The sequence below is a fragment of the Eptatretus burgeri genome, chromosome 15 (genome assembly GCF_056783735.1).
Source record: "Eptatretus burgeri isolate ZD-2024b chromosome 15, Ebu_testis_v1, whole genome shotgun sequence".
Taxonomy (NCBI): Eukaryota; Metazoa; Chordata; class Myxini; order Myxiniformes; family Myxinidae; genus Eptatretus; species Eptatretus burgeri.
The window spans coordinates 69,185,091-69,208,561 of NC_140975.1; the positions used below are offsets into that span (position 1 = coordinate 69,185,091).

A 23,471-nucleotide genomic window follows, 5' to 3' on the forward strand; every position below is an offset into this window, starting at 1 on the left:
AAATTCCCTGCTTTCCATCTTGAAAGCCCCTGTAATGTCCATCTTGTATACCCCGTGTTCCCCACCCCGTCCCTCTCCCTTCCACAGATCTCCTAATGTCTCTGTTCCCCACTGTTTTGTCCTTCCCTCTCCCCACCCCTCTTGTATCTTACCTCTCCCTTTAGTGGGGCAGATAACAGCAATTTTTGAGAGGAATCGTGCAAATGATGATACAAGCATCAAATTTGGCACATTTGTTCTCCAGGGGATTCTAATCAAATCTGCCTGATTGGCCATTTGAAAATCCAAATTTTGAAAAATTTGAAAAACAAAAAAAAATTAAAAAAAGTCAAGATCACAAATCAATGTTGGATGCTGGGCTGAGATTGGTGAATGTTTCAGAAACATCATCAAAGACGTTCCAAGTCTGCCATGCAGTTTTCTTCTCTTTACCGTGGAAGGAAGACATGACGTCACATCCAGTGAACGCATGGAAGTATGGGATCCCTCCAGCTTTCTCAGGCCCTATTGCAGAAACTACCTCATGGACTGGAATCCACCGTGCCTTGGCTCCTTGGCCAAAGGCAATCCACATGTTCTCAAGACCTATTTCCTGTAAGGATGGCAGTACAGATATTGCTATGACGAGTACGTCCGTGTCATTAGCCTGAATGATAATGGACTTGCTACCATCCGTCGTTGCATCCCTGGTGTGTACAAATATTCGAGTGTCAGCTTCTTCATGACAACATGGAGACACAGCATCCAGTGACTTCCTTGTGTTGCTAATGGCATCTTCTCCTTTTGTGACAATGACTGTGCTTGTCTGTGCTTCACACATCTTTTCCGCAAGGAAGTGAAACAGCTCAGTTTTGTTGCTGTCATCTCGAAGAAAGCTTCTCCAGTTACTTGGGGTCTTACTGGTTCCTGTCACTCTTCTTCTGATTCCTTGCCCCCTTTTCGACCTTGCCTCGGACTTCAAACTTGACTTCTTGTACACATCAAACACGACGTCCACCCTCTCGTACCTGGCACCATAGGATTCCACCTTTGGGATGATGTCTTCTTTAGCATAGTCATCAAATATCTTTGAAGTGCGTGGAGGTAGGGCATTGATAAGTGCTGAGCCATCAATGATGACTGCATCTCCCCTTGGTTCTCTGTCTGGGATGTTCACTTGCGCTTCAAGAATTTCAGCCAGCTGTGACTTCAAATATTTTTGAATGTTTTTTTTTTTTTCAAATTTTTCAAAATTTGGATTTTCAAATGACCAATCGGGCAGATTTGATCAGAAAGCCCTGCAGAACAGAAATGCCAAATTTGATGCTTGTATCATAATTTGCACGATTTTTCTACTATCTACTACACTACTTGCTGTGCGATATGTTTGCTCTTATACGAGCCTCGACAATGTATACAAAAAAACGTTTACCTGAAAGATAGTTGAGCTTCATCGTTGCTTGATCAGTGCTTACGGTAAAAGTTCAGCTTTGTTCCAGAATTATCAACTCAAAGTTCCTTGATACATTTCCAGGTTCAGACAGGTGTGTTAAAGAAAATAGTTATTTGCTGCACCTGCAATGAGAAGCCCAAATGGGTCTCTACTGCAACTGACAAAACGTTCCTAAATCGATTCAGATGTAGTCTGTTAATTTTTTTTTAAGTTTTTATTATTACAAAGACTCGTCTACATTTACAATACACTGTTAGCATTGTCAATAACATCGTTGTCATCGGCTCGTAAATGCACGTCGACAAGAGATTCAATTTAATAAAATCCATTGTAAAGAGAATAAGTAAAAACGTTTAAATATATACTGTAATTATGTTTGTGTAACTTTTGTTACCCGAAACGTCTTACAATCTACCATACTCAAAAAAACCCCGGACTTCTATGGGAACAATAATGCAACAACAATGATAATTCTGTTTCACTATTAACTGATATAAAATCAAAACCGGAAAACAGGATGAATTTTTGGTGCTAAATTAATTATTTACATTGAAAAACTCACGTGACCTCATAGCAGGGCTGTTTATATGTGCATCCTTAAAAAAAATTCATCTTTACTAAAGTTTTAAAATTGTTTTTATGAACCAATAATGAGAGGTAAAAGGGGCTCAGCTTTAAGGTTTCAAAATTCATCTTTTTAAACATTTCAACCTAAACATTCCAAAGGAATACCAACATTCCACGTTTCATCAAAATCTCCTCCACTTCATCGAGGGTCCCTCACGATGCCATCTCTACCTTACCGAATCCCTCCTCCACTTCACTCTCATGATGCTATCTCTACTTTACTGAGTCCCTCCTCCACTTCAATGAGAGTGCCTCACGGTGCTATCCATACTTTACTGAGTTCCTCCTCCATTTCACTCTCATGATGCTATCCGTACTTTACTGAGTCCCTCCTCCACTTCATTGAGAGTCTCTCACGCTGCCATCTCCACTTTACAGAGTCCCTCCTCCACTTCATTGAGTGTCCCTCACGATGCTATCCATACTTTACTGAGTCCCTCCTCCACTTCACTCTCATGATGCTATCCATACTTTACTTAGTCCCTCCTCCACTTCATTGAGAGTCGCTCATGATGCTGTCCATACTTTACTGAGTCCCTCCTCTACTTCAATGAGAGTGCCTCATGATGCTATCGAAACTTTACTGAGTCCATCACAAACCTATCTCTACCGAGTCCCTCCTCCACTTCATTGAGAGTCCCTCACAATGCCATCTCTACTTTACCGAGTCCCTCTTCCACTTCGTTGAGTTCCTCACGATGCTATCTCTACTTTACTGATTACCTCCTCCACTTCAGAGAGAGTCCTTCACAATGCTATCTCTACTTTACTGAGCTCTCTTCTTCATTGAGAGTCCCTCACAATACTATCTCTACTTTACTAAGTACCTCCTCCACTTCATTGAGAGTCTGTCACGATTCTATCTATACTTTGCAGAGTCCCTCCTCCACTTCGTTGAGAGTCCCTCATGATGCTATCTCCACTTCACTGAGTTCCGCCTCAAAATGCTATGTTCACTTCCTTGAAAGTCCCTCACAATGCTATCTTCACTTCCTTGAGAGTCCCTCACAATACTACCCCCACTTTACAGAGTCCCTCACAATGCTATCTACGTGTCACTGAGAGTCCTTCACAATGCCATCTCCACTTCTTTGAGAGACCCTCACAATGCTATTTCCACTTCCTCCAGAGTCCCTCACAATGCTGTCTCCATTTAATTGAGAACCATTTCCTTCACCATTACCATTTTCTCAAGTTCCAAAATGATGAAGTTCCTCATAACTCCTCGTCAGTCGATGGGTTAGAAACCACATCTTCCACACATACACCATCCCCCTGCTCCTCTGTCCAATCATCACTATTATCTGTTAAATCTCCTGCCCACGATTCATCCTCTACTCCTTTCTCACTGCAATCTTCATAATCATCACCAATGTTGTCCTCTTTCCTCTTTTTTGAAAACCAATCACGAACCAGTTGATAGCCAAGGCCTGACCGTTCACAGAGCTTATCAAGATCACATTCTTTAACAAACTTTCGTCGTGTATAATAACTACAAAGTGCAGCCGTGCCAGCTTTTGAGATGGCAGGCTTCGCTTTGCATGATCTGACATCTAGAACACTCTCAATACATCGAGCCCACCGTAGCTGCTTGTGTTTGAGAGCGTAGCGTGTGTCTCCAAACCATCGCACTACATCGGAGCGCCGAAGACCTGTACGAAGCTCCAGCTCATCATACTCTTCCTTGGATGGCCACTGTGTAATTAAAAACACTTCTTTCATTACTGCAAGCTGCTCGGGAGTCTTCTTTTGAAAGCGATTGGTTTTCTTTGACCGTAGCTGTGCCTTTCCCTTTTGCGGAACGCTTGTTGTCGGGGAAGTCTCTTTTGAATGCAATTTGGCTTTCAACTGATGACCCTCAGGAATCAAATCGGGCTGCGATGTCGGCAACACCTCAGGAACCAATTGCAGTTGTGGCTTTGATTGCAATTGAGGCACCAAATGAAATTGCAACTTTGGCTGCATGTTCGGTATTGGCTTTATATGTGCCTGAGGCAATGGCATGGGATGTGACTTTGTCTGTGTTTGAAGCAGTAATTGGGATTGGGGATTCGTTTGTGATTGAGGGAGAGATGGGGAATGCTGCTTTGTTTGAACCTGAGGCAGTTGCTGAGGCAGTTGCTGAGGCAGTTGCTGAGGCAGTTGCTGAGGCAGTTGCTGAGGCTCTTGCTGAGGCTGTTGCTGAGGCTGTTGCTGAGGCAGTTGCTGAGACTGAGACTGCTGCTGAGAATGAGACTGAGACTGCTGCTGAGAATGAGACTGAGACTGCTGCTGAGAATGAGACTGTTGCTGAGACTGAGACTGCTGCTGCGAATGAGACTGAGACTGTTGCTGAGACTGTATTGGAGGCAGTGAATTAGGCGATTCTGCGTGTACCAGAGGTTGTGATTGCTCCAGAGATTCAGGGTAAGAAACATGCGTTGCCGCCGCTGCTGCTGCTCTTACCAAGTCCGCCTCATATAGCTCACGTGCTGAGCCAAGCCGCGTAGCTGCAGCGGCGTAGCGTGACGTGTCCCATGTACGCGCACGCTTCATCAGTTTGTAACGCTGGTCCACAAAAAAACGCGACACGGTAGTGAAGGAAAGATCGGTAAGTACGGCAAGACGCTGCAATTCTGAAGGTTGTGGACGAGGGTCTTGTTCAAAACTTGCGCGAAGAATTTCAAGCTGTCCCGGGGACTTGTAAGTCTTCCCAAACGGCCCTGGCATGCCTGAAATAAGATTTGGACATGTATCGGCTGCATTGATCGAAGCAAACATGAACTCCTCATCCATGTAGTCAGTTTCCAGCTGATCATCTCCGGGATATTTTCTATGCAACAACTGTAGTTGGCTCTGAGAATGAGAAGGTAACAACTCTTCTGGTTGGAATGGAAATGCCTTTATTGCTTCAATGTTCTCATCATTCTCTTGTATCAAATGTTCGCTCAAAACATTTTGCTCTGCACCAGAGCCATCTGCGTCACCATCGTTTTTATCCCCAGAAATGTGGATGGTGTCAGTGTGACTGTACAGTTTGTATTGGCGGTCATCGAACCACTTACTGACAACCTGTGGAGAGAGCCCGGTATTGGCACAAAGGCGACTGAGCTCGGCAGCATCTGGCCACTGCGGTTGCTCATAACTGGACTGGTGTTCTGCTTGATGTTCGTCCGATTTCTTGGACAAGATGGAGGGTGGGGTTGAAGGAGAGAAAGAAGAGTGAAAAAATAATTATGGAAGAGGGACAATAACTGTGTTTGTATGGGAAATATGTACATCATGCATAAATGACAAGTGCTTTGATTTGATAAACTCTAAAGTAGTCAAAAAGGAATGTAAAAATGAAAGATTATATGATTGAGGTCCCCCTAAATTGGTGTAGCAATCCTGTAAAACAGGTGTCTACCAATCACCAATCTTGGAATACAAATGTGCCCCCCCCCCAAGACAATGATGGAATATAGGTGTTCCCCTACAATCCACATGTGCTAGCTGTGATATAAGCCATTTACCACAGTCACACCATTATAAGAGCAAAGTTAGTAAAAAGTGCAATGCTTGCACAGAAAATAAGAAGTACAAAATGAAGGTAATAAAGTTAAATTAATCAAGATATGTGCAGTCATGGTTTAAGAAAGAACACCAACCGCATCCACAAATGATGTAAAAAAAAAAAAAGAGAAGTGGGATAGGGTGCTAAGTGCCATGGTAAAAGCAATATTTAATAAAAGTTACATTTGGAGTAAGAAAGGAGAGCATGAAGTAAGAGTAAGCATGGAGTAAGAGCATGGAGTAAGAAAGGAAAGTAAGAAAGGGGAGGGGCAGAGCAGCGAGGGGTTCAGGATAGAGTGAATGAGTGGAGGGAAGGGCAGGGTGTAAACAAACGATGGCATGGAGCAAGAAAAGAAAAGGTCAAAGTGAGGAGAGGGAAGGATGATGTGAGAGAGAATCAAGTCAGGGTCCATATGGTGGGAGTCGAACTCGATGTGACTGGGTTGCCAAAGGCGGTGAACATCGTTTTATCATCTGTTACCAGTGTTGAACCATCACGTACAAAACGGAAACGATATGTACATGCAAGATTGAAGAGCTTAAAAGTCAGCAAATCTTTGCTTATCAATGCCGTGCAGAATACTGATTTGTTATAGAGCTCTTTTTGTCCTGGAAAAAAGTTTTACGAAACCAAAAAATATGAAGAATATCCAATAACAAGCAGCGCTCGCCGAGTAAACGCACCCGCGCCATTGTTTGTACTGCATGCATACACTCTGAGCCAATCAGCACTGTTTACTCCGCCTTTGTTTTGCAGCAGGATGAGTCTCCTCCAACCTTGTCTCCCACCGCTGCCACATAAGAGGAGTAGGAGCGACGGCAATTATTCTTTTAATTGATGTTTGAACATATTTTGTTTTTGTTTATACTTACTGGTGTTGGTATAATAAAAAAAATCTTTATATTTATAACATCATATATTTAAAATCTGTATTATTATTATTAGCGCTATTACCTATACCCCAATGAAGCCCTCATATACCGCTCATGCATAAGAAATAACTGCTGGGAACACATCTCCAAATTAACAATGGTATAATAACCCTTTTTAGTGCATTTTCAATTAGCGCTCTATCCCAGGAACGCATCTCCATATGAACAATGTTATAATGACCCTTTTTAGCACTCCCTTTCCCATGAATGCATCTACACATGGACAATGGCATAATAACCCCTTTTAGTGCATTTTCAATCAGCGCTCCCTTTTCCAGAAACACATCTCCATATGAACAATGGCATAATGACCGCTTTTAGTACATTTTTAATTCACGCTCTCTTTTCCAGGAACGCATCTCCATATGAACAATGGTATAATGACCCCTTTTAGCGCATTTTCAATCAGCACTCCCTTTTCCAGGAATGCATCTCCTTATGAACAATGGTATAATGACCCCTTTTAGTGCATTTTCAATTCACCTCTCTTTTCCAGGAACACATCTCCATATGAACAATGGTATAATGACCCCTTTTAGCACTATCTTTTCCAGGAACGCATCTCCAGATGAACAATGGTATAATGACCCCTTTTAGTGCATTTTCAATCAGCGCTCCCTTTTCCAGGAATGCATCTCCATATGAACAATGGTATACTGACCCCTTTTAGCGCATTTTCGATTAGCGCTCTCTTATCCAGGAACGCAGCTATAATGACCCCTTTTAGCGCATTTTCAATTCACGCTCTCTTTTCCAGGAATGCATCTCCATATGAACAATGGTATACTGACCCCTTTTAGCGCATTTTCGATTCGTGCTCTCTTTTCCAGGAACGCATCTCTATTTGAACAATGGTATAATGACCCCTTTTCGTGCATTATTGATTGGCGCTCTGTTTTCCAGGAACATATCTTTAGCGCGAAGGAAGGTATTACTGTACGAAAGTTGTGCAAATGTACTACGAAAAATTTTTTTTTTTTAGCTTTTCAAGGACAGAGCCTGACATGGGAGCTTTGTACAAAAATTGTTTTGTTAATACTTACTGTTATTATCATACTGATTAATACTTACTGAAGGGAGGAGGGGATGAAAGGAGGGAGGGAAGGAGGAACAAACCTCTCCATCAACTTCCTGTGACTGAAGCTCCAGATTCATTGGCTCCTCAATACCATTGCAAGCAGATTTCCCACCATCATCATTATCAACATCACTCTTGCTTCCAATACTGCCTTCTCGCACCAACACACGCCTCCTGGCTTCCTGTACATCCTCGGGTGTCCAGCTGATCCCATTCTTGAGCCGCTGGGCTTCAAACCAAGCCTTGATGATCTCGAGTGAAGTACGGTGGCGAAGCGCCAGAGTCAGCATCTCAGTGTGCGTTGGATACGGGAACTGTCCGAAGGCCTGCATCAGGTGTGAGTTGATGTCCAAGCTGGAATCGTAGGTTCTGAAAGCCACGGGGACAAAAACGCCAGATGGAGCTTCAAAGTTTGGTGGTGCCTTGACTGTTGTTGTGGTACTCAAGAGTTTTCCTTGGGACTCTGGAGATGCATTTGGAGGTATGACGTCTTCACGTCGTCTTTGTGAAGTTGCCAAGTTCACAGGGACAGAATCATCGCAATCAGCATTTCTACAATCCACTGCGGTAATCATATTCTGGCAGCCTTTCCTTTGCATGATGGGTGTGTGTGCCAGCAATATTTCAGCAGTTGTAGCTTTACCATCATCATTTCTATCATCTGGCACCAATGCCACATTTTGGGTCTTAAGGCCCACTGCTGGCTTGCTGGAAGCAACTTGCAGGCTCAAATTTTCTGGCTGTGGATCCAATTCGGTCTGAGCATCCTCTTCACCTATACAATCACTACCGTTGGTGCAATTACCGCCGTCAGTGCCACACTCATCCACGGTGGATTCTCGAGGACGTTTTGATGGTGGCCACGTGGTATTGCCATTTGTTTCTAGGGCTTGTGAAAGGGCCACCACAACGGGTTGAACATCATGTAAGCGATGAGTCTGCTGGGTAGTCAATAAACAGGGCTGTGAGGCCTTGCGTCTGCTTGACATGGCCAAAATCACTCTTGCATAAGTGATACACCCGTCGTCAGATCTGGAGAAAAAGGGTCAGAGTGAAAGCATAATCAGAAAGGAAAAGAAAGACATGCTCCAAAGTCACACGTAAAGATGTCATGTGACCCAGTCTAAACTTGTGGGCCGTCTTGTTAGTTAATCCTTACCTTTCCTCAAACCAAGCCAGGAACTTTCATCTTCAAAACAGTCCCACCCCCTCTCCCAAGAAAATTTATTGAGCTGATTTACATGATGGAACTCGATATTTTAAAAAAATCCAAACAAATTGAGAGGCACTAAAATAAGTAAATAAAATAAACACTTGTAAAGCATAAACTTGGTGTTGGCCACTGTAATGTTAGCACCAAATGAACCGTTCAACAGAGGACGATTCCTGTATCGCATTCTCTTTGTTAGCCTGGGGCAGATTCCTAAGGTCTCAGTTGGGTGGGAACCAAGATGACGTTATAGGGTCACCTGGCACATTTCACCAACCTTTCATGAGCGCCTCGTACACATCTTGATCCACATCACCATGGATGTATAATGTCTGAATGTTTGCAGACAGGCATCCCAACAGTTTAAATCACAAACATGGGTTTTACCAACTGACACATGATTAAAGAATGCCAACTGCAGTGGGGAAGAAAAGTGAATCGAGTGTGAGCGACATTTTGAGTGTGAGCCCTTCTTCGGTGCAACATAAATGAAGTTAACACTTTGTATTTGCTCTGAAGAAGAACTAATGGACGAAATGGTTTCATTTTGCTTCCCACGGTGATTAGCAAACCTCCGTCACCACGCAGTTGGTAAAACAGATAAAAATGTCCTCCAACACACACCGACGTGTACAAGCTTCGACGAACACTAGTATTCCAACAAACCACAAACATATTGCAACGAGCCCCACAACGGTTCAACTGGGTCATCTTGGTTCCCACCCAAATGAGACCTTAGGAATCTGCCCCGGGCTAACAAAGAGAATACCATGTACAGGAATCCTTCAGGAATAATGAAATTCATGAAGAAGTGTACGTATTCATGTCCTGCACAAAGCAAGTCAACTTATCGGGTGTAACTGTGACACATTCATGGGACATCAGTCCCGAGATGAACACTACCCGTGTAGTATGAACAAAAATAGATTTGGGTGGTTTTACCTTTGCATTGTCGACAAAAGTTATTTTTACAACAAATGTTCAGAAATCATGTGCAATTTATTATTATTAGTATTATTATGGCTGGTCAAAGGTTCTTGTGGCACAGTGGAGAAGAATGAAAATGGAGAGAGTTTTCTACAGTTCTGTGGCACAAATGACCTTGTCATTTGTTGTATGCAATTTCAACATGAGTGCATACACAATCAAACGGAAAATGAAATACTGCATTGGAGGCATCAGAAGGAACCCAAAGAAGTAAAGAGCAAACATGGAGTCAGCAGGGGGGAACCTGGATAGGATTCAGGGTTCAGCTGCTACTCCACAACCCTCAAACCCATCCAGGTGCAACCAAGTGAGCCTTACAAGAAAAATTCTGCAATAATTCACTTCTCCCGAGACAGAGATAATGAAAGAGAAAGAAAATAAAATAAAAAGTAAGAATTAGAATGAATAAAGAGAAATGTGAAAAAGTAGAAAGAAGTGTGAAAGGAACAAAGAACAAAGATGTCAGGAAGAACCCAAATAGATAGATTTCAGCAGTTACTCCCCAAGCTCAAACACAGCAACATGTACAAGCTACCAGAGGTCCATGGATGGGAAAACAGTCAATCTGACTGATCACTTTGCTATTAATGGGAAATGGCATCGCTCTGCTCCATGAAGCATTCTAAAATCTTCAAGAGACATCAATAGTGACCACTTACTACTGGGAAAAGTAAAGGAAAAAAAACTGAAGACCCCATGGAAGAAGGCCAAAAGGACAAGATTAGATGATGAGAAAATGAAAGACATAGCAGTGTGCCAGGAGTTCCAAGGACAAGTACAAAACATATTTGCTGTCCCAACAGACAAGGATCGCAGTGAATTATGGTCATGCTTTGTAAGTGTGATAGAGGCAACACTTGGGTACAAAAAAATCCACCAAGGAAGAATGGATAAGCACAGAAACATGGCACTTGATAGAGGGGAGAAAAGGGCTTCATCAAAATAAGCTGCACGCAACAACGGGTGATGATTCTCACCATCACCAGAGATGTCACAAAAAAAAGCAAAAGGCATCAGCCCACGTGTCCTAAAAACCTACTCTGCTTCTCTCTCTCCCTGCCTCTCTCTCTCTCCCTGCCTCTCTCTCTCTCCCTGCCTCTCTCTCTCTCCCTGCCTCTCTCTCTCTCTCCCTGCCTCTCTCTCTCTCTCCCTGCCTCTCTCTCTCTCTCCCTGCCTCTCTCTCTCCCTGCCTCTCTCTCTCTCTCCCCGCCTCTCTCTCTCTCTCCCTGCCTCTCTCTCTCTCTCCCTGCCTCTCTCTCTCTCTCCCTGCCTCTCTCTCTCTCTCCCTGCCTCTCTCTCTCTCTCCCTGCCTCTCTCTCTCTCTCCCTGCCTCTCTCTCTCTCTCCCTGCCTCTCTCTCTCTCTCTGCCTCTCTCTCTCTCTCCCTGCCTCTCTCTCTCTCTCCCTGCCTCTCTCTCTCTCTCCCTGCCTCTCTCTCTCTCTCCCTGCCTCTCTCTCTCTCTCCCTGCCTCTCTCTCTCTCTCCCTGCCTCTCTCTCTCTCTCCCTGCCTCTCTCTCTCTCTCCCTGCCTCTCTCTCTCTCTCCCTGCCTCTCTCTCTCTCTCCCTGCCTCTCTCTCTCTCTCCCTGCCTCTCTCTCTCTCTCCCTGCCTCTCTCTCTCTCTCCCTGCCTCTCTCTCTCTCTCCCTGCCTCTCTCTCTCTCTCCCTGCCTCTCTCTCTCTCTCCCTGCCCCTCTCTCTCTCTCCCTGCCTCTCCCTCTCTCTCCCTGCCTCTCTCTCTCTCTCCCTGCCTCTCTCTCTCTCTCCCTGCCTCTCTCTCTCTCTCCCTGCCTCTCTCTCTCTCTCTCCCTGTCTCTCTCTCTCTCTCTCCCTGTCTCTCTCTCTCCCTGTCTCTCTCTCTCTCCCTGCCTCTCTCTCTCTCCCTGCCTCTCTCTCTCTCCCTGCCTCTCTCTCTCTCCCTGCCTCTCTCTCTCTCCCTGCCTCTCTCTCTCTCCCTGCCTCTCTCTCTCTCCCTGCCTCTCTCTCTCTCCCTGCCTCTCTCTCTCTCCCTGCCTCTCTCTCTCTCCCTGCCTCTCTCTCTCTCCCTGCCTCTCTCTCTCTCCCTGCCTCTCTCTCTCTCCCTGCCTCTCTCTCTCTCCCTGCCTCTCTCTCTCTCCCTGCCTCTCTCTCTCTCCCTGCCTCTCTCTCTCTCCCTGCCTCTCTCTCTCTCCCTGCCTCTCTCTCTCCCTGCCTCTCTCTCTCTCCCTGCCTCTCTCTCTCTCCCTGCCTCTCTCTCTCTCCCTGCCTCTCTCTCTCTCCCTGCCTCTCTCTCTCCCTGCCTCTCTCTCTCTCCCTGCCTCTCTCTCTCCCTGCCTCTCTCTCTCTCCCTGCCTCTCTCTCTCTCCCTGCCTCTCTCTCTCTCCCTGCCTCTCTCTCTCTCCCTGCCTCTCTCTCTCTCCCTGCCGCTCTCTCTCCCTGCCTCTCTCTCTCCCTGCCTCTCTCTCCCCCTGCCTCTCTCTCTCTCCCTGCCTCTCTCTCTCTCCCTGCCTCTCTCTCTCTCCCTGCCTCTCTCTCTCTCCCTGCCTCTCTCTCTCTCCCTGCCTCTCTCTCTCTCCCTGCCTCTCTCTCTCTCCCTGCCTCTCTCTCTCTCCCTGCCTCTCTCTCTCTCCCTGCCTCTCTCTCTCTCCCTGCCTCTCTCTCTCTCCCTGCATCTCTCTCTCTCTCCCTGCCTCTCTCTCTCTCTCCCTGCCTCTCTCTCTCCCTGCCTCTCTCTCTCTCTCTCTCTCTCTCTCTCTCTCTCTCTCTCTCTCTCTCTCTCTCTCTCTCTCTCTCTCTCTCTCTCTCTCTCTTTCTCTGTGTCTGTCTCTCTCCTCTCTCCTCTGTCTCTCTCTGTCTCTCTCTCTCCACCTCTCTCTCTCTCTCCGCCTGTCTGTCTCTATCTCTCTTTCTCTGTCTCTCTCTGTGTCTCTATCTCTCTCTCTCTGCCTCTCCCTCTCTCTCTGCCTCTCCCTCTCTCTCTGCCTCTCCCTCTCTCTCTGCCTCTCCCTCTCTCTCTCCGCCTCTCTCTCTCTCTCTCTCTCTCTCTCTCTCTGCCTCTCCCTCTCTCTCTGCCTCTCCCTCTCTCTCTGCCTCTCCCTCTCTCTGCCTCTCCCTCTCTCTCTGCCTCTCCCTCTCTCTCTGCCTCTCCCTCTCTCTCTGCCTCTCCCTCTCTCTCTCTGCCTCTCCCTCTCTCTCTCTGCCTCTCCCTCTCTCTCTGCCTCTCCCTCTCTCTCTGCCTCTCCCTCTCTCTCTGCCTCTCCCTCTCTCTCTGCCTCTCCCTCTCTCTCTGCCTCTCCCTCTCTCTCTGCCTCTCTCTCTCTCTCTCTCTCTCTCTCTCTCTCTCTCTTAATCACCTTCTCATTTCCTCAAGGTCATCTGCCATCTGCTCTGCTTGGAAATCAGCAAGCATTACCGCCCTGCCTATAAAAATGTGCAAAAACAGATCCTTGCAACGACAGACCAATCAGCCTTCTCCCAATCATCAGCAAGGTTATGGGATCCATCATCGCTTCAGACATTAAATCTTCCTCTTTTCCAATGGCTTGATTTCCGATCATCAATTTGGATTCAGACCAGGTCACTCTACCCTGGATATTCTGCTTCTGCTTTCCCAACAATGCCAAAAATCCTCAAAGCCAGACATTAAATCAGAGCCATATCCCTAGACATATCGCATGCCTTCAATACGGTCTGGCAGTGGCACTCTGCCCTGCTCACCAAACTCTCTTCCTATGGTATCCAAGGCCATCTCCACTTATGGCTCGCAGACTTCCTCTTCTGTCACAGCCAACGTGTGGCCCTAAATGGAGTTATCTCATCCCCTATTCCTGTCCAGGCTCGAGTTCCTCAAGGAAGCGTTCTGGGCCCTGTTCTTTTCCTGCTTTTCACCAATGATCTCTCCGACTCTCTGGAAAATCCTCTTTATCTCTTTGATGATGACTCTACCCTCTGCCATACAATCTGTCATCACTCAGATCGGCAAGCAGCAGCCTCTTCACTCCCTGAAAATCTGGATAAAATCATAAACTGGTCAAACATGTGGAACATGTCTTTCAATCAGGACAAATCTCACACTCTCACTGTCTCTCTGAAAAGACCAACTTGGCAAACCTGAGCTCCTGACCACATACAAAGCTTTCGTCCACATCCTGATGGAGAACTGCTCTTCCCTCTGGGCTGGTCATCCCGCCTCTTATCTTCCTCAGCTTCACGCTGTGGAAACCAAGGTATTTAGGATCATTGGTATCTCCCGCGATGAGGCTGAGTCTTTGGGTCTCACTGCAGGCAGGTCGGTGGTCTTTCTGTCTTCTACAGTCTCCTCTCCAGCCTCCCCCCCACCCCCGCTCTGTCTGAGATATGTCCCTCCCATATTTCCGCAAGGTGCTCAAGGTCCGCCAGCAACCTCCTTCTGGTAAAACTACCAAAATCAGGAATCGCTGCTCACCTTCACTCTTCCATTCCTCTTTTTCCCCACCTTTGGAACAAACTCCTACACTCTCTTCAATCCCACTCTTCTTAAATCCCGGTCTTAAAAACAGCTGTTCACCACCATCTCTTATATTCCCCCATCCAAAACCATGATCTTTTCTACCCCTGCTAATCCACCACAAACCCACCTCTTTCAAATTCCTTGCTTTCCTTCCTGAAAGTCTCTGTCATGTAAGTAGGGTTGGGCATACAACCATACTTTTTTTTGAAAGGCGTGTTTTTTTTATGGCCAAATTTCACGCTAATCACGAATCCATTGAACTTTTTGACATAGAATGATGTCTTAGGTTGGTAAAATGCAAAAATTCAAAATGGCAGCCAAATTTACCCACTTTTCAGGTAAAATTTGAAAATTATGGCTTACAAGGGCATGTAATATTAGGGTTGGGCATCGACTTTTTCTCTGTTGTCCCATTGAAAGGAGTGTTTTTTATGGCCATTTTTCATGCTGATCACGAATCCGTTTAAATTTTTGACCAAGGATTATGTCTTAGACATCATCCTTGCTTATGAGGCCAACAGTCCTGAAATGTTTATGTCTTAGACATCATCCTTGCTGAGCTTACTAATACTAGGGCATGTAATAATATTACATGCCCAAGAAAGCCATAATTATCAAATTTTACCTGAAAAGTGGGTAAATTTGGTGGCCATTTTGATTTTTTGCATTTTACCAACCTAAGACATCATCCGAGGTCAAAAATTGATGGATTCGTGATCAGCGTGAAAAATGGCCATGGAAAAACACTCCTTTCAACGGGACAACAGAGAAAAAGTCGATGTGTGCCCAACCCTAATGTAAGGACCTGAAAGTCCCTGTTCTGTCCATCTTGTTTACCCTGTGTATCCCACCCCATCCCTCTCTCTCTCTTCCACATATCTTCTGATGTCTGTTTCCCACTGTTTTTTCTTTCCCATCTCCCCCCCCCCACCCCTCTTGTCTCCTGCTCCCCTTGTACATTCTGTTGTGTTAGCTCTCATACGAGTCCATTCCTTCCCTCTATTCAAATGGCACCACAGCAGACTCCGCTCGTGAGAGGGCTGAATGCCTCGATTAGATGTTTGCTTCCACATCTTGTATCCCCAACCCCTCATTGACAGTACCCATCCTTTCCTGTCATACTCAACTGCTCCTGGACTATGTGTCTTTTGCACCTGAGAAGGTCTACTTTCTTAACAACCCTCTCAAAGAATTTCAGTCACTCAAACTCTTGGGTCTCACTTTCAGGCCATGATCTTTCTTGGGAAAACTACATTTCAAAGTTGGCCTCTAAAGCCAGTTGCCGAATGGGCATCCTCCATCATGCGAAGTCCTTCTTGGCATACCTGAACTCAAATCCACTTACAAGGCTTTCATCTACAGTTTGTTGGAGTACTGCTCTCCCGTCTGGGCTGGCACCCCTGCTTCACACCTTGCTAAACTTGACACAGTGGAAACCAAGGCCTTCAAGATCATTGTAATCTCAGCAATGAAGTTGAGTCCATGGGCCTATCCCTTTGCTATCACTGACACGTCGATAGTCTCTCTGTATTCTTCCACCTCCTTTCTTCTGCCCGCTCCATGCTTGGCGCATGCGATCCACCATAAACCCCTTTCTTGTGAAATTCCCAAAATCCAGGATCACTTCTCACCTCCACTCATTAGTTCCTCTCTGTGTAACCAACTTCAACATTCGCATCAATTTCATTCTTCTCTCCAGGTCTTCAAGACAGCTGTTCACCACCATCCAAAGTCATTATGTATTCTCGACCCGTTAAGCCCCCGCTCGACCCCACAAATTTTGATTTTGTATCCATTTTATCCTCCCCTTGCATTTTCCCCTACCTGACATCCTTACTCGCACATCCCTTGTTGTTGGTCTCCATTTATTTTCTCCCTCGGCCCTGCTGTTGGCATTTCCCGCTTCTCTTTATGCTGTTCTTTTTGTTGTGATGCGTCCTGATACGTTATGCTCCAGTTCACAAGTCTTTGCTTTGTATACAAAAAATAAAATCTTGCAATGAAACCATCTTGGTAACAAAGGAGGAACAAAGTAAAGGATGGAAGGAACATTTTGAAGAGGTGTTGTTGAAGAGACCCCCCCCCTCGAAAACAAATACCAGATATTGACATGGACCCAACTGTATTGCTTGATGTTGTCGAGACTATTTGTTTAAGAGAAGTGGAGCAAGCAATCAAAAGCTGTGAAATCACTGGGAGCTGACAAGATCACTGCAGATATGCTGAAAGCTGGTGGTGGAACAGTTGCTCATGAACTGTTGAAGATGTGCAACAATGCATGGACGGAAGAATATCATCCACAGGAATGGAAACAAGGCATGATCGTACTTCTCCCAAAGAAAGAAAATCTCGCAGATTGCAAAAATTGGTGTGGCATCACGTCGCTTTCAGTTCCATGCAAAACATCCTGTATTATCATCTTAACCCGTAATCCCTATGATGTCAGGTCAGGTATGGGAGCATGTGCCGGAGCAGCGTGTCGCTGCGTATCCCGAAGGGACCGCCTCAGGTTAACCCAAGGAGATCACAGTCTGGTGGACGACACCTCAGCACCACCCCTACACACACAACCGCAATCTGACCTGGGAAGGTTACCCCGTGGTTTCCGTCCTATCATGAAAGATTGGGGGTCCCGAAGGCTTTGCCCCAATCCCGTCATTCAGTGAGTTGCCCTGCGAAGGGAAGCTGCACAGGAGGTACTCCCACGGAGTGGATTTTCAGATTTTTTTGTGCTTTTCGTATGTTTTGGGGAATGAAGTGTTTACGGTGACTGGAGTGCAAATCCTGCCACCAACCTCCTAATAAAAAGTAACCCAACTGCAGGAGGACATCTGCAGACACAGTTGGACACTAGATATGGAAGGCCGTTAGCTCACAAGGAGCTTCTCCACCCTTTGTGGACTGGAAGTTAAGGGAGAAACAAGCAGGTTTTCATCCTGGTACTTAAAATGTCAGATTAAAAGTATTTGCTCAGAGCAAATACTGTCTGAGATGCATAATAGAATGATGCCTTGCTTTCCAAAAAACCCCAACTGATTACCTTCATTCACTTTATGTCAAGGCCTTTTATAGCATTCACAAACCATCACTCTCAAAGATTTTAGAAGTCTATGGCATTCCACAAAAGTCGTGCAACATCATCTTGAAAAGATTTGTATGATGGCTGTGAGCATGGTGTGAGGTCAAATCATGGAGATACTGAATGGTTCAAGGTTATCAAAGTTGTGTGACGAGGTTGCGTCTAGTTGCCAATGATTTTTGGATTAGTCATTGACTTGGCAATGAGACGAGTGGACGACGCAATTAATATTGGAATTGTTTTGAAAGAAAACAAACTTCTTGTCGATTTTGACTATGTAGATGATGTCGCTGTTGGCCACAAATGAGAATCAGCTGCAGAGGCTGACAGACATAGTTGCACACTACACAAGCTCAATTGGTCTGAAGATCAATGGAGCAAAAACAGAAGTGGTGAGCATCAGGAAGCATGCAAACGATGGTGACGCTAACATCTATATGAATGGCTCAAAGTTGAAACATGTCAAGGGCTTCGTATATCTTATCAGCTACATCGATTCAACTGGTGAAATAGACGGTGAAATTAATCATCACATTGGGAAACCTAGATGTGTTTTCAAGCGATTCACCAATATTTGGATTTGCAAGAAGATCATCTTGTTGTTTCATCTCATCACTACTGTATGCTGCAGAGACCTGGCAATTGAAAAAGTCCCAAGAGCACAAGATAAATGCTTTCGACAGCAGATGCCAACGTCACACTGTTGGCATTAAATGGACTGACTAACTAATGTGGAAGTAAGAAAGAGGACAAATGAACCCTACGCCTCTGATACTTTGCAAAAAAGAAGTCTTACTTCTTTTTCGCAAAGTATCAGAGGTGTAGGGTTCATTTGGACATCTATATGCCTACCAAGCATAAAAATATCCTACCAGGCTTTGGAATGGCAACCACATGGAAGGGGAGTGAGAGGAAGACCGAAAACAATCCTGGAAAAAACACCATCAACAGAGACCTTGAGGGAACCAGGGTCTTCCACTCAAACGTACAATGGTTCAGCAGAAGCAGAGCATGGTGGAGATGTGTCAGAAGGAACATGAGAAGCTGTCTCCAGCACTTCAAAGGGATGATCTCCTGCCAGAAGGACATAAGTAGTATGTGAGCACACTCCCTCATTGGCTGCCTGCACGATCAGGCCATAATGCGCCGCACACCTTCAAGGGATTTACACCTGCACACATTTGTGACAGAACGGCCATGGCTGGCAGAGTGCTTGGTGAATGGGAGTGGCTGCAGCGAAAATGTCAGATTCTACAAACAAAGACAATGTGTATGAACAGAAAGCATTCCACGTTTTGACAGCTGGTGGATAGGTTCCAATATGGACAGATAGAAACAAGAAACAAAGGCATGTGGAAACCGAGTTTGGAAAAGCTGCAGAGAGGGTTTGGATATTCGATAAACCAGGCCGAAGAGGAAGCTGCATCACTGTATGCCAGGAGAACAGACTACAGAGACGACACAGGATAGGTGAAAAGACGGTAAACGTTATTGCCGACTCAAACGCGGTTTCAGTTTTGAGACGCGACAAAGTGAGTTGACATAGCCACTTGTGCACACAGGTTTGTGACCACAAACACGCTTGATAAGCTCACTCCACAAAATGGCCAACAGACTCGGTCCATGACCCTGATTTTATCAAAGATCAATTCAGCAGCAAATTCAGACTTCAGTAATAAACCAATGCAGTGACAAGAAAAACCATAATGAAACCGCTGTGGTTGAAAATGAACTGAAAAACATCGTGCGATGGTCAGGTCAACTGCCTTGCTCCAGCCTGGGTGTGAGCTAATTCTTTCAAACACCTTGCGATACGTTCACTGGAGTGGATATGCATGCACAACTGGGTAGAGAAACGAGTTCCACCAAAGAGATGCAGATGTTATTCGAACAGTTTCTCATTTTAAATGCGTCTGTCAACGTCACCTGGTTGCTTAAAATGGTGGATATTTGCTGGCTTTCCTTTCATCGATCCAGCCGACTGGTTGCTTGGATAACAAAGACAAACAAACCATTTTTACATTTCAAAGCTAAAACAAAGTTTAAAATGATAACAAAGAGCATTGGAAAGCAGAAGCCAGTGAGAGGAGAATTGTGGGTAGACAGAGGGAAAGGATGAGAAATAAAGGAAAGGGAAGGTAGAAGAGGGGATTTCAAAGGATATGGATGAACACATAGCTCATGTGAAACGGGCATGGAAAGCATGAAAGGACAGAAGTTAAAAGAGCTAAAACAGAAGAAACGGCAACACTTCAACTCTTTCCTATGATGTATGAAAATCAAGGTTAAACAGTTTGTGTTTGGTGTGTCAACTCAACCCCCTCCTGCCCCCTTCGTCCTCCCCCTGAAGGTAACTCCAATCAGTCATAACATGGTGAATTTCCTTAATCCAACAAGTAAATGAAGGATAAACGGCTGACTGTTGAAGAAAAAGACTTATTTGAACTCGGACGATCAGAAACATTTGTAGACGCAAGTGATTTGACGGAAGAATTCAAGGCCTGCTAGTTGAACATTCTCAAGATGCGGTCATGGAAGACTTCTCATTTCACCGACACCAAAGCAGGTTGAGACCTTATTTTGTGTGAAACAGCTCTTGCTGTTTCACGACATTACGAACCAAACAAAATCTTACAGCCTGACCATTCACATTTGCTTCAAAATTACAAGTCTGGGGATTACCAAGTCCCTGAAAACCATGTGGACTCTCAACGGCAACACCTCCCCCTCCCCTCACACTGACTCATGGGGTACAAGTTACCAATAACTTGGGAGTAAACAAGAACATGTATCCATTTATTTACCAAAACCAACCCAAAGAACAGCCACGGCATCATTGGAGGAATCGTCAATCCGAACAAGGATGCTTGGGTGTGGTTGTGTGGCACACGTGGATATGTACATTAATGGTGGCTTAAAACATAAATTAATTTTGGATTAAAGTGGAGGCCTGAAGGAATTCTTCAAGTCTCTTTCCGAGTTTTGATTTTCATTTGACGTACGCAGCAATTCGTTCGCACTTTGTCCTCAAATAGTTCACTTCTGTGGCAATAATTGTTATTATTGCTCCAATTAACATCCATGCACAGAGAGCAAACTTAGAAAGAAAAATAAACAAAAAACAAAACCTTTTTGGTTACATTTGGGGAAAAAAATCCTGACAAACATCCTCCGGCACTCACAACAGGTGGCATAGTGCTGCAGAATGGTGGAAGTATTGTGCACTTTTGATGAAAAGCATGAAACTTTGCACAGTTGTAGTGTTTTACCAACTGAACAATATTAGATATGGGGCCAACTGAATTTTTTTCCAAGATGGCGGTCATTTTCAAAATGGCCGCCGCCATGGGTGAAATTACCGATACAACCATATAAATTAATATATTTCCTATCATTGGTTGGAAAATTGACCAGAAATGTGAAATGTCACTAACTTTTACCTTATGTTTCACATGTTCTTCATTTCTTCACAAAGATGGCTTTCAAATTCAAAATGGCAGCTATATGATCTCTCTCTATCGAGTGCAGCCTGTGGCTGCTGGTTGCATCATTGGTTGGGACACGGCTATGCCACTGATGCAGTATCCCCCTTACCAGTACACTGGTGCTCATTTTGCCGACCTCGGAAGGATGACAGGCTGAATCAACCTCCTGGTGTATTCATTCAGCGGCCCAACGGGGCTTGAACTCAGGACCCTAGGATCCCAAGCCGCCACCCTAACCACTAAGCCAACACCAGGCTTACTGCTACATGATAAAATGGTGACAAACATATGAAACTGTAATGTGGTAATTGTACCATGCATCACAGTTAACATTCTTCCAGTTAATCTGTGTATATCGCATGCATTCATCCATTCATTTTCTTCTTTCAGATCAGTATCTCCATATCACAGTCTACACTGTTAGTTGTAGAAGCTGTGGTGGTGGTGTAGTAATCAAAATACCAACAATGGCTAAATCCTTCAAGATTTTAGACCCCAGAACAACGTCCAGAAACTCCTTCAACATCTGAATCATCATCGCCGATAGATTGGCCAAAAGGCATTTTGTGTCAAGAGACATCAAAAGAACCACTGCGATGCCCAGCTGATTCAAAGAGGACTGATGTTGACATTGGTACACTTTATGATAATCTTGCAGGTAATTTGATAAGATTCAAAGAGCTTCAGAGTCTTCCAGATAATATAAACTTATCAAGGTTTATACAATGGAACAGGAGTTTCTTCAACTCTAAAGTCGAATGCAGATAAATGGCACAAAAAAAAAAATGCAAGGATAAGTACAACAATACCAAACTTCAACGGGTAGAAAACAGGAAAAGAGATAAGTGTGAAACCAACAGTGACTCGCCAAAAAAGAAAGTCACTCGCTACAGCAGTGGTGGTGCAGCCACAACATCGCAAGACACTTGCTTCTTTTGTGGTGAAAAATCAGATAAACTCCATAAGGCATCGACGGAGAAACTACACAGAATGTTCGGCGATGTGCAGAAAATGTGCGAGACCATATGTTAGTTGCCAAATTGAGCGCTGGAGATATGATGTCCCAAGATGCAATGTACCACAGCAATTGCTTAAAAATACTCTACAAGAAAGCAGAGTCAGTGAATTGCTCTGACAGTTGAGAAAGTTCTTCTGATAAACAACTGCACGGCATTGTCCTGGCAGAGCTGCTTTCGTATATTGAAGACTGTCGTGTAGAAAGCATGGAGAATGATGTAGCACCGGTGTTCAAACTAGCAGATTTAAATCATATGTACACTTCAAGACTAAATGACCTGGGAGCAGACACATCTACTCGAGAACACTTGACCAGACTGAAAGAACGAATATTAGCCAACATACCAGACTTACAAGCCCACAAGCAAGACAGGAACGTTATTCTTGCTTTTCAGGATGACATAGGACTGGCACTAAAGAGGGCATTTGAAAGTGACTTTGACAAGGAGGCTATCGTGTTGGCAAAGGCAGCTGAAATCGTTCGTAAGGACATTCTGAAACTTGAAAAGTCTGTATTTATGGGGAAATTCTCCAAGGAGTGTCAGCACCAATCAGTTTCCCAGTCTCTGACGACCCTCGTTGGGATGATAATGGGTGTATCAAACAGTGCAGCAATCAAGCAATGCCACTGATACCCAGGCGACACTAACTGTCTCGCAGCTTATGCACCAAAATGTCATAATTCGACGTCGTGAAGGATCCACCTCTCACTACCACAGTGTGGATCGTGAGACACCCCTGCCTATTTACGTCGGACTCCTCATCCGTGCTAGGACAAGAAAGCATGAGTTAATTGACAGAATGTATGACCTTGGGCTGTCCGTATCATATGACAGAGTACTTACCATTTCAAAGGATTTTGGTAATGAAGTTTGTGCAAGATATGAAGCAGAACATGTTGCTTATCCTGCAAACTTATGCCATGGTCTATTCACCACAAGTGCAGTTGATAACACAGACCACAATCCTACTTCCACGACCGCTCAAGGGGCATATCATGGCACAGGAATATCCCTCTTTCAGCACCCAAACAATGATGAACAACAACAGAATATGTCCATGGAGTAGAGAGACACACAGAGATCCTCCGGCAAAGTGAGTCTAAAGAGACGACCTTATCAGAATTGCCAGAGGAATACACCAGCATACCACCGGCTTCCCTGCATACAAAAGAACCAACAGTACCAGAAGTTTCGGTTCTCCCGCCTGCTTCATATGAAAGAATGTATGCAGCACTGCAAGACAATGTCAGGTGAGTTCAATATGTTCTAGTAGTAGGACCTCGCTTATTGTGCATCTGCTAACACTTATATTTATTTATATTTTGAATACTAGTAGATTATTGTGAATGTGAACACTGAACTGTCGCACTGTTTGTGCCTATATGATTATTTCTTGTTGCTTTATAGGTGGCTCAGTCATGTGAAAGACATAGTTGAGTCTCATGATAACACTGCGCAAGATATGGAGGTCTCCTGGGCAGCATTTCATGCCAGCAACATAGAAAACGATTCAGGAAACCCAAAAGATATCAGCTCGCTGCTTCCACTCCGCAGAGAAATCAAATTCTCCTGCTACGATACGTCACGCTATGAATATAATCAAGCAGAATGTTGAATTTCTA

The 23,471-nt window shown here is 44.7% G+C and overlaps 2 protein-coding genes across 3 annotated transcripts in view; one reads left to right on the forward strand and one right to left on the reverse strand.

Moving 5' to 3' along the window:
• The window catches only part of LOC147012456 (uncharacterized), an 80,844-nt gene that overhangs the window by 29,666 nt on the left and 27,707 nt on the right, over positions 1 to 23,471 (forward strand). Inside the window, exon 4 of one of the 2 annotated variants that reach the window (XM_085856713.1) lies at positions 6,351 to 6,466. The exons of the other annotated variant lie outside the window; for it this stretch is intronic. The gene's annotated coding sequence lies outside the window, so the exon portion shown is untranslated. Of the gene's footprint in view, positions 1 to 6,350; positions 6,467 to 23,471 lie in introns of those variants that run through there. 2 annotated transcript variants of the gene reach the window in all.
• The window catches only part of LOC147012457 (uncharacterized), a 66,738-nt gene continuing 44,894 nt past the window's right edge, over positions 1,628 to 23,471 (reverse strand). The window contains exons 3-5 of the mRNA XM_085856389.1: positions 18,335 to 18,419; positions 7,643 to 8,636; positions 1,628 to 5,218 (exon numbers count right to left, since the gene is read on the reverse strand). Of these exons, the coding sequence (XP_085712515.1) occupies positions 3,275 to 5,218; positions 7,643 to 8,636; positions 18,335 to 18,419 (3,023 nt within the window). The 3' untranslated portion in view covers positions 1,628 to 3,274. The remainder of the gene's footprint in view (positions 5,219 to 7,642; positions 8,637 to 18,334; positions 18,420 to 23,471) is intronic.